The sequence below is a fragment of the Populus alba genome, chromosome 6 (genome assembly GCF_005239225.2).
Source record: "Populus alba chromosome 6, ASM523922v2, whole genome shotgun sequence".
NCBI classification, from domain to species: domain Eukaryota; kingdom Viridiplantae; phylum Streptophyta; class Magnoliopsida; order Malpighiales; family Salicaceae; genus Populus; species Populus alba.
The window spans coordinates 10,524,060-10,536,350 of NC_133289.1; the positions used below are offsets into that span (position 1 = coordinate 10,524,060).

A 12,291-nucleotide genomic window follows, 5' to 3' on the forward strand; every position below is an offset into this window, starting at 1 on the left:
ATTTAGCCAAATCAAGTATCAACCTAGCAACAAAATATTTTCTTGATACCTCAACATCCTTATTCATAAGCAGAAAAAACAATTCGCCAAGTAAAAATCCACATTATCATATTATTGTAATTTTAAAGGATCAAATAAATAAAATTAAAGGACTAAAACATAAAATACCATAGGACCAAAAAAAGAACAAAATCATTGTAAAATCATTGTGAGTACATGTAACACACTATGATCTCTCTTTTGGTGTACAGTAATTTCAAGAGAAGATTTAGGCTTTTTATAATGTAATGTTTTTTCGGGTGTATTCGGGAAAGTCAAGAATTGATTTGGTTAGAAATGAGATAATTTCTTCACTTTTATCCAATTATATTGTTGGGAAATTAGAACCAAATTTGATTCTGGTGAATTTATAATTTTTATAATCCACGTCAAATAACATAACTATTATATCCTCAAAATGATGAATATTTATGGTTGAAAGATATAATTTTAAAATCCAATCCGAAACAAGGTTCCAATCATAATTTTTATAACTGTAATTTTTATTTAAATATTAAAATACATTATTTTGATTATTATTTTTAAACATAAACACAATTTTTATTGGGTTTTATTTAAGTCAATTTAGTCACAGATTAACTCAGGTTATTTTCCGAGTCAACTTTTTTTGTTTTACATATATTTATTTTGGTATAGAGATATATTCAAAATTAAATTATAAATTAGTTTCTTTAATTTTAACGACTTGATTTTTTTTTAAAACTAATTATTTAATTTTTCTATATTTTCTTTTTAATTTATTTTTTAATAATAAAAAGAAAATATAAATGTAAATCGTGGAAAGATTACAAGAAAAAAAGATATTTTCTGAATAAAATAATATGAAAGTAAACGTTACTTATTTTGGTACAATTCAAATAATTAATTAATTGATTTTCAAAGTTAAAAGGATTAATTTATAATTTATTCATACGATCTTGAATATGAGGATTTTGAAAGGGGGCATGGAAAAGCTCCTGGTAAAGAAAAAAAAGCGGGTAACGTAAAGTTCCTCCATTATTGTGGCTGCGGGCTTCTTTCCTTGTATTATGCAAACAAATAAAGGTGAAAAAAAATTTATTTTATTTTATTTATTTTATATTATAGTAGTGGTTGTTTTTTTTAAAATATATTAAAATAATATATATATATATATATTTATTTATTTTTATAATTTATTTTTGATATCAACACATCAAAACAATTTGAAAACAAAACAAAACAAATTAATTTGAAGTAAAAAAATATTATTTTTTTTAAAATACTTTTAAAATATAAAAATAAACATATCTTATTATATTTATCTTTTCTAAATCAATCTCTGAGATAAATATGTCGATAACTATGCTTATCAGTATAATCAAACTTTATTATCCGTGAATGATGAAACGAAAATGTGATTACATAATAACGTATCAAAGGTTTTTCAAAGTTTTTTATTTGAAATATATTAAAATAATTTTTTTTTAATATCACCATATTAAAATAATAAAAAATATAAAAAATATAAAATAATACTATTTTTTAAATATTTTTTAAACATAAAAATAATCATGCTATTAGTCACGGTGTGACTTGATTAATAGGATAAGAATGAGGAAAAAGAGATAAGAAGATCTTGAATAATTCCAAATTGCTCATTTTCGAGCAATCTTTTCCTGTTGGTTTTTCTTCTCTTCCTTTCCTTATTTTCTCATTTGTAATCGAGAAGCTGATAGTGAAATGAGTTGACAGATTGACATCATGTTATTTTCCCCTTCTCATATTTTAAATAAATTGTAGGGAAACTTATAGTATGTCAATGATGTATAAAGTCTTAAATCAATATTAAATTAATTGTAAATCAGTTTTTATATTTTTATTATATATTAAAATAAAATAATAATAATTCAATATAATAAATTCTATAACCTAGATTATGGGTTTAATGGGCTGATTATGATTAATTAATTTTTTTTATTTAACTTTTTTCTTTAAACTTGTCCCGTTGATAAGTTCATGTTAGAAAAATTTTAATATAATTTAATTTAAAATTTAAATTAAATAAAATTTCAGATAAAAAGTTTTTAAATTTAAACTGTTTAACCAAGTGTAATGATAATGATGAAATGTTTTTTTTTTCTTTCAATTTAGATATTTTTCTAAGTTACAATATGTTTTTGGTCCAAGCCAAAAAAAGAAAAACACGTAGCTGTTCTCAATATGGCCATGTGGTACTCTTAATAAAAACTTTTAAAATTAGATAAACAGTGTTCAATGGCTGAAATAGAGATCCTCAGCGTAGCACGAAAAATTAAGCAAGTTTCAAACTAAAACAGTTATCTCTAGACTATTTGAGAATTTAAACTTTGAGTAGACTTAAATGAATCTCACAGTTTTAAAACCTATTTTAAACAAAAAAAAAAAAATGAATTAGCAAAATTTAACAAAATATAAAAACCTACTCTTACTCTTAATTCTTACTCTTAAAATTTAACAAAATATAAAAAAATAAACTAATAATGAACTATAAGAAATTTGAGTTTATTTTTTGTGCTCTTATATATATATATATATATATATATTTCAATTTCAACTTTTAATATTTGATTTTTTTTTATTATTTTTATCATTTAATATTGATTTGAGTTCATTATAAATCAATTTATATATTTTTATTATATAATAAAATAAAAAAAATTAATTTAATTCAATAGAGTTCATAATTTAAATTGTGGGTTTAGTGAGTTGATCAATATTAATTTAAATTATTATTTTTATTTTTTTTCTTTAAATTTATCTAGTTGACAAATTCAAGCTGGAAAAATTTTCAAGTTTGAGCCATTATATTGAATTTTTTACGGTGTAGATAATGCCCTATAATTGTAATGCCACTTCCTACACCATACTTCTAAGAAACACAGTCAACCGAAGAGCCACAATGGGCGTACAAATACAGATAAAAATACAAGCAAGAACGTCCAAGTCAACCGAAGAGCCAATGCCATGCACCACCACCACTCCTATGACGATTCCCAGGCGGCAGACAACTGCTGATCAGATGAGGCCACAAAGACCAACCAGATTCTTTCTTCTTTTTGAGCAGTGTTCAGGATGTGGTAGCGATTTATCAAATCATGCCACAAACACAGTCCCGAATAGGGTCTTCAATAATATCTGACCGCAACTTTTCCATAAAAAATGGACGACCAAGAACAACAACAAATACAAAAACTATTACAATGTTAGAACGTTTCCTAGATTCCCCATTCCCCATTCTCATAGCAATTGTTCTCTTCATTCTTTACTTTCGCTATGCTCTCGTTCTCTTCTTTCTTATCCTTCTCGTTGCTTTCGGTTCCCATCTCATTCTCATTCTCTTCGATCCCGTTTCTCGTCCATGACTATGGCTATTACTAATCATCCCTCACCTCCTCAATCACCCTCTACCAAAACGGTAATGAAAGATGATAAGAAAGAAGTGGGCTTTTTTGTGAGTTAGCTGATGGGATTTGATTCTTATTCATTTTCCAGTAGAATTGACTAGCTCAATGCATAAATTAGAGGTTTTCTAGTGATGGGTTGAGAATGAATAGTATGAGTTGAACGGAATAAAAATGCTACCTTCTTTGTGAATCCAATAATGGGTTTTGATTGTTAACTATGAGTGAATAATGGTTTTCTCTAAATTGACTGTTTGAATGTGGAAATTTGAGGTTTTTGAGTGATGGGTTTTCTGGATGTGCAGGTGAGGGTAATGATTAAAGGGAGGGTGCAGGGAGTGTTTTTTAGGAACTGGACAGTGGAGAATGCAACCCGGTTGGGGTTAAAAGGTTGGGTGAAGAACAGAAGGGATGGCTCTGTGGAGGCTCTATTCTCTGGTGATTCTGATAATGTACAGGAAATGGAGCAGAGGTGCCGCCGTGGCCCACCTGATGCTATGGTTACTGGCTTCCAGGTTTTCCCTTCCACTGATGACCCCGGAACTGGATTTCAGCGCAAAGCAACAGTTTGACGGGTCTTAGCGAAAATTGCCAATAGAAGATTTCTGCTTCAGTTTGTATAGTTCCTGCTCAACATAAATTACAGTTTTATATCCTGTTTAGAAATTCACACGATGCAGTTCTGAATAATCAATTGTCTTGCTGAATACACAATGAAATTTCAAGTTTATGATATATCAGTCTTTTAATATTCTGTTTCCATTGGATGCTCCTCCGCCTCTTCTTCTTTTCTTTAATAAACATTTCATAAACCGTCAGAGGTGGTGGGGAAACGATATGCTTGGTATATCACAGCAGGGGCGGAGCTGAAACGACATAACAGGGAGGGCCAAAACTCAAAATATAATTTATTATTAGAAATTTTATCGCCTCCCCCTAGTTCCGCCCCTGTATCACAGCACTTCAAACCTGAACCAGTTGTATTCTTAACAAAATCAGTTGCCAATGGAAATCATGTTCTTGCTAGTAGATATACTTGTTTGCTGTTCGACTGTTTCATTGGTCACACTAAACCAGTTGAAACTATAAGGCTTTGATTGGTCTGTAGATTTTATGTCTTGGAGAGGGTCCTACTAAGACCAATGAGCTCAACTGGCAATAAGGTCCCTCTCCTCTCAAGAGTCTCGAGTTCGAGCCTCTCCCTTGTAAAAAAAAAAAAAAAAAACTATAACGTAGTTGATATTAGATCCCAGAGGGGACACAAAAGTTTTCAACTCGATTTAATGGATACCTATGTAAATAGCACAATTGAGCACTACAATATAATGACTCCACTTCTTAGCATAACCAATATCATGGCAAACAGATGAAGACTATTATATGCACACATAATTACCTTAAGGCTGGCATTTTCCCAAACGTCGTTTCCAAGAAATTTTAATTTATTTTTTTAATTTTTTTAAATCGTTTTAATATATTAATATTAAAAATAACTTTTAAAAATAAAAAAAATTATTTTAATATATTTTTTAATAAAAAATACTTTAAAAAATAACCACTACTATATTTTTAAACACCCTTTAAAATCTACTCTAGAAATAATTATGGTTTACAAGTCGAATTCATTCACCATTCATTCATGATTAATTTCCATATGTTACCCAAGCTCTTTTTTTCTTACCTCCTGTTTTAATGTATATCTACATTTTCCTGTTACGCTGTTGTGTTTTAAACTGCTGAATGCATTAGCTGGAATCATTAACTAGGACAGCTGAATGTTAAGATTTTGTATTTCAAATATGTAAACTTTTTCTGATTTTCGAGGGGTTTATCACCTCTCTTTTGGTTGGATCAATCCCACTATCTTATGCCTGCCGACCAGGGATAAGCCTAGGTGGTTAGCTAACCGATAACTAGACAACAGATGTTGCTCAAGAGATGCTATGATATTTGTTAATGATGATTCCTTTTGCATAACTGTTCAAGATTTGTATCGTAGCCTTGGAGTTGTTTGGAGTACAAAGGATAGGTGTAAACTGGATATGTTTCTGTTTCCTTGTTTCTAGCCATTGCATTGCTCTCATTATCTTGTCGAGGCAAGATATACTGTAGATTTGGTTCCTCTATATAATGCGAGTACAAGCCAAGTGCAGTATACTAGCAGAGCTGCAGAGAATCAAATTATACATCTTAATGAACTCCGCTAAAAATACCAATGTATATCATATATGTTTGGTTCTTCGCACTGAGAGCATTTGGTTCAAAATATCAACTCCTGGATCTTTCAAGGGAAACATTGGCATTTGATACTTTTCAACTCATTGCATATCCAGCTATTCTGATGAGCACATCATTTTGGTTTTTACCAATATTATAAACTCCTGGAACTTTACTTCCTTTTGTTTTGAAAACCACAGCTTTATACTTCAGTTCCTCCCATATCCCATGCCATTGGGCTTCAGCTGATATCATTAGGGTAATTCTGGCGAGTATATATGCTTGCATACCATTTGTTCTGTCCACATGCATAAGTTTCAACTCAGAAAGCCCGGTTTTCATGTCTTTGTTTGGTGTCACCTTTCATTTCATATTTGAACCTATTTCAGGGCTCCATTTTACTCTCTTATCACTGGTTTTGGCATGATTGTTTCTATACGGACAGTGCACAAGTATGCTCATCACTTCATGATCTTGGACCTTCACGTGTAGGAAAAACATTTCTGGTTATTCATGCGAAGTGAGTTATGTTTCCATTTTCAAGTGAGTTGAAGGTGTCACGGTTGTGATCTTTGGTGAATATCATAACCTGAAACTTATTATGTGCTGCCCAACTGTGTAAAAACATTCAAATGAGTGTGTAAATAAATAAAAAGAGGAAAATGTATCCTGAGCATTTCTCAACATGTCTTAGTAATTGGCCTGTGAGATCTCTATCATCTGTGTCCAAATCTCTCTTGGTTGATTGCATGCGAGAAAATGTTTTGACGCATGTGAACCTTCATCGTCAAAAATGGTTAGCACAGAAGGGGGTCGGTTGATGTTTAAGCTTGCTAATAAGAAATTCACATCATGCCACCAGTTCTGTTGGTCCTCTCTCATCTATGATGATTTGGGTCCATCATTAGAGGTGCCAGAGGATGTCGAGGAGGTAGATTTTGTGGGTGAATTGGGATGCGGATCAAGAACTAAAAGAATTAAGCAGGAAAGAAAAAGTTTGTAGAGAAAGAAATTTAAGGATTATCCAGTAAAGAAATAAACTTTTAGAGAAAAAAAATTAAGAATTAAAAGAAAATAAAAAACTCAAAAAAGAAGAATGGAGATTGAAAAAGTCTTCAATTATGTAATTTTTATTCAATTCATCAAAAACTTCTTAACATTTTAAAAAATAGGATATAATACTAAAATCTTAACTAGAATGAGCAATTGAACTTATATATAACCCACTAAATAAAATATCCTACAACAATTAAATTAAACTCATCAAATAAAATCTAATTAATAAATCTAAACTAAAAATTCAAAAAAATTAAACATTATAATGGTGATATGGCGTCTCGATTAATTTTCTTTTGCTTCTTTCACTTTTCTTTTTTTTATGTTTATTTTTTCTAACTGTTCCTTTTTTTTGTTTTGTTTTTTTCTGAATTTTTTATTTTTTTAATAATTCAATATAATATAAAATATAAATTTAACTAAAGAAAGTAAAAACATAAAAATAAAAGCAAAAGCTACAGTGAATTAATATTATAACAATAACTAAAAAGGGTTAGTGTCTATCTCATTGTTTAGTTAAACACAAATTACCGTGGATTGAAGCAGTGTAATAACAAAATTGTTCTTAGCAAAAAAACATGCAGTTGGGGGTAGGATTGTCTTTTTCATGATATACATTTGCATTGAAAGAATGATTGGAGATAAAATAGTTCGTTCAAGTTTTTTGGGCTACAATATAGATATTGATTTTCCTTTCAGGGAACAAAGTTTTGACCTTTGGGTTGGGGGTTTATTTTATTTTTTTAAAAAAAAAAAACAGTGAAGATATAATCATGTTCCTGAGAGGGGAAAGATGCATGTGTTGAGGGGTTACACCGTCTTTTTCTTTTATTGAAACAATTCAAATACAAAATTACCACTGGGTTTCAATAAAAACAAGGTTTCATGTAAGTGTGTTTTCGTCGTTTCCATATGGTTACCAGACCCAAGTACCTTGGATTTGACATGGTTTCAAGATCCATGTCACTTGGATCTGACATGCTTATCAGACCCATTCTTTGAGGTTTATGTTAAGCAACCCTTTCATCTCGTAGCCCAACCTAAAAGATTCTAAGTAAATCTCTTACCTTTTTTCTTTTACTTTTAAATTTAAAAAAAGGTAAATTTCTTGCCCAGAGCAAAGAATGAGGTGAAGGAAGTTTCATGATATGATTTTTTTCCCCTTATTCTTTTTGGCTCCATAATAAAGACATTAATTTTTTTTGGATAAAAATTATAAATACCATGGATAATTTTATATCAAAATTATTTTTATATCAATCTTACCATTATGATGTGCATGTGAGATTTTTCATCGTCTTGGCTGACTCACAACAAAAAGGCTAACATGGTTGCTAGATCCAGAGCACTTGAGTTGGCATGGTTGCCAGACCTAGTCACGGGTCTGATGGTTACTGACCTAGGTGTGTGGGTCTAGCATGAATACCAGGTTCATATATATGCCTAGTTTTAGAATTATTACAAGGATCAAGCGCGCAAATTTGATGCATTAATGTGAGTCTAATATAATTACCAAACTCAAGCTACCTAGGCTTAGGCTTGATGGTTACCCGAGTTTACAAATAATATGGATATGATAGTTCTAACTACTATTATATATAATAACTATTTATATTATTTATTAATCAGCTTGCAGCAACACGTGGGCCGTTTGTCTATTTACAAATTAATATAGATTTGCAATCCCATATGGAGCTGCCGTGATTGACTTCTACGAGGGACTCCTGTGACTGGAGCATGACGTTGATCCAACGTCTGATTTGGCTGGTCTGGCTGCCCAGGCTCGTTGGACTACTGAGTTGGAGTTGCCGTGGTCTGAAGTTGGTAGTCGAGTTTGAGACTTTGTCTTCCGTGTGGTTGATGACAGTGGTTGGCTGGTCGGGGCAGAGGCTGTGGTGGCGTGGGCTGGTGCTTGGGGCATCTGTGGTGTTCGGATTGGGTAGTAGACTGATCTGCTGTGACTGATGGGTGAGTAGTGGTGGCTGGTGGATGTGGACTGGGCTAGGAATTTGTTTGGGGAAAATGTATTTAAGGGCATGTTTGGCTTGGAAAGATGCTCTTACTATATATTATTTTGGCTTTCCATTTCGAGGAAGACGCTCTTACCAGCACACACTGTTTGCCGACACATGATGAAGTTTTGTCGAAGTTCCTACATTATTTCAAACCATGACATGCTACCCACTTTTCCTGTTCGCATGTCAATTATATGGACAGGAGAAAAGTGCGAAACTGATTAAGCAAGAAGAGCTTCCAGGTTGTTTCACTAACAGCTTTGTGCTTCAGGAATCTGGAACAATATTTACAGTGCTTGATGCTTATCAAATGCTGAAGCTGCAGATGATGGAAAATGTATCAAAATCAATGGCTCTAATGTAATGGATATAATCAATGGCTCTAATGCAATGGATATAATGTAAGGGAAAAAAAAACATTTTGATTAGCATGCGTGTGATTTGCCATATCCGTACCCTGCTAGCTCATTTTGTTGCGGGAGTCGTAGCAATGCAGTACAATCTTGAAGGTACTGCTCTCAGCAAACAAAACTTTAAAATTTAATTTGATACTTTTCAAAGTCGATTGCATATCCAGCTAATGAGGTACTTCCTTTTGTTTTGAAAACCACGTCCCATGCCATTGGGCTTCAGCTCATTAGGGTAATTCTGGCTATGCTTGCATACCATTTGTTCTGTCCACATGCACAAGTTTCAACTCAGAAAGCCAATGTCTTTGTTGGTGTCACACATATTTTAATCACTGGTTTGAGCATGATTGTTTCTATTCTGGACCTTCAGGTGGGAAAAACATTTCTGGTTATTCATGCAGCGAATTATGTTTCCATTTTCAAGTGAGTTGAAGGTGTCACGGTTGTTATCCATGGTGCATAACCTGAAACTTATTATGCGCTGCCCAACTGTGTAAAAACTCAGAGGAAAATGTATCCTGAGCATTTCTCAACATGTCTTAGTAATTGGCCGGTGAGATCTCTATCGTCTGTGTCCAAATCTCTCCTGGCTGATTGCATTGTTTTGACGCATGTGAACCTTCATCGTCTTAGCACAATTGTCACATCATATCTCCTAAAATGCAAATTTGAATAGCTTTAGTTAATACACACTGCCAAACACGCTCCGGATCAAGAACTAAAAGAATTAAGCAAGCTTTTAGAGAGAATTAAAAGAAAATAAAAAAAACTCAAGAAAATTTTGAAAAGTCTCAATTTTGCAATTTTTATTCAATTCATCAAAAATTTCTTAACATTTAAAAAAGTAGAAATAAACACTAAAATTCTAACTAGAATAAGCAATTGAGCTTATAGCCCACTAAATAAAATACCCAGTAACCATTAAATTAAATTAAACTCAACAAATAAAATCTAATTAATAAACTTTAACTGGAAGTTCAAATAAATTAAACCAAAACATAAGCTAAAACCCAATTTTTCAATGATCTGTACCACCTTCAATCGTCTATTATCCTACGAAAGCAAATAATGTCCCAGGTTCAATGTCCCTACTAATTTTTCCAGGGTTGGAAGAACTCGACCTTATGGAGTATATGTCAAGGTAGCTCCAATAACGCTCCTAAAGATAAGGATCAAGCTACTGTAATGTCTATATAATAATCGAAATATAGTCTTGCATTACAATATAAGCTTGGTTAATAATGAAAGCACGTATGAGTTTGATCTCTTTCCTAAAATCATCATTCATACCTTTGCAAAATCTAAGCAAAGTCATGACTTTATTTTTGTTTATGGAACATCTCATTCTGTAATCATTAAATTGTGTTATAAATTCATGGACAAATTTGTTCCATTGTCTAAGATTATTCCATTGATCTAAAAGCTTTTCTCTATAAGATCAAGGTAGGCGATTCTCCTGTAGTTTTTGTTTCATTTTAGTCCAATTAGTTATGGGAGGTGTACCTCTCCTCTCTAAACAATTCTCAACATCTCTAAAAAACATTTAGGCTTAACCAACGAGCATCATCTTAACAAATCTAACTCTCCTATTATCAAACAAATTGTGTCACTGAAAGAACTAATCCATGTCATAAATCCACATATAAAATATTCAAGGGTCATGACTTGCTTATCAAAGTTACCATGTTTTGAGTAACCTAAATGATAGTCATATTAGTGGCGCTTAGGGTGAATTTTTCTACAATGGTTATTCTTATGATATTTATTGGTCTTTCGATGTCTTATTTGAGAACTATCTTGGGGTTCAATTCTTCTAAACATGTTGGTCACCTGGGTTGACAATTCCCTGAAATGGCCCTAAGAGTATCACTAAGAGTCAAGTTGACGATAATTGTAAACTTAAACTCGGACATTAGATGATTATGACACAAATGCATGCAACACTAACTTTGAAATGAAATTGAGATCACAAATGGTTCTTGCAAGTGACATTATAATACAAAAATAAGGCTAATTTTTTTTTTAATGTAGAGATTAATCAAGAGTAAAAAATAGTAAGAAAACTTTAAGCATGCAATGTTAAACCCTTAAGTATAAATAATTAATCAAATACAATGTCACATGCAAAACTCACAATTATCAAAGATGACAAAATGCAAGATATCAATAATGAAAATGGTTAATAAACAAAAATCAATACATAAAAAGGCATGATTTGTTTTTAAAAAATTTACGCATAAAAAATAATATTAACGACAACTTTAAATGACAAGTGTAAAAAAAAAAACTCAACAAATCAAAAAATAAAATAATTTATTGACTAAATTACTTATTGGGAAGATGTTGGAAGTTGCTAGTTTTGACATGGTGTTGTGTTGTGATGTGGTAGTTCGTTGGTGACATGACACTTCATCGATGACATGGCAGTGTGCTATTGACATGTCTCTGACATGACATTGTACTGGTGACATGGCGTCCTAATTAATTTTCTTTTGCTGCTTTCACTTTTTTTTTATGTTTATTTTTTTATTGTTCTTTTTTTTGTTTTGTTTTTTTTTTTAATTTTTATTTTTTTAATAATTCAATATAATATAAAATATAAATTGAACTAAAGAAAGTAAAAGCATAAAAATAAAAGCAAAAGCTACAGTGAATCAATATTATAATAATAACTAAAAGGGGTTAGTGTCCCTCTCATTCTTTAGTTAGACACAAATTATTGTAGATTGAAGCAGTATAATAATGAAATTGTCCTTAGCAAAAAACCATGCAGTTGGAGGTAGGATTGTTTTTTCATGAGATACATTTGCATTGAAAGAATGATTGGAGACAAAAGAGTTCTTTCAAGTTTTTTGGGCTATAATATAGATATTGATTTGTTATTCAGGGAACAAAATTTTGACCTTTAGGTTGGGGGCTTTTTTTATCTTTTTTTTTTTTAAAAAAAAAACAGTGAAGATACAACTATGCTCCTGAGGGGGGAAATATGCATGTGTTGAGGGATTTCACCGTCTTTTCCTTTTATTGAAACAGTTCAAATACAAAATTACCCTTGGATTTCAATAAAAACAAGGCTTCATGTAAGGGTGTTCTTGTCGTTTCTATATGGTTGCTAGACCCAAGTGCTTTGGA

The 12,291-nt window shown here is 31.4% G+C and overlaps 1 protein-coding gene across 2 annotated transcripts; it reads left to right on the plus strand.

Moving 5' to 3' along the window:
• Positions 1-2,925: 2,925 nt before the first annotated feature.
• Positions 2,926-4,196, plus strand: LOC118048324 (uncharacterized). Of its 2 annotated transcripts, none has more exons than XM_035057941.2 (2): positions 2,926-3,511; positions 3,767-4,196. In XM_035057941.2, the coding sequence occupies exons 1-2, from the start codon at positions 3,419-3,421 to the stop codon at positions 4,031-4,033; spliced, it is 360 nt and encodes a 119-aa protein (XP_034913832.1). In that variant the 5' UTR covers positions 2,926-3,418; the 3' UTR covers positions 4,034-4,196. The 2 variants fall into 2 exon arrangements, with proteins under 2 accessions (XP_034913832.1, XP_034913833.1); XM_035057942.2 differs by having other exon boundaries at positions 2,932-3,475.
• The last annotated feature ends 8,095 nt before the right edge of the window (positions 4,197-12,291 follow it).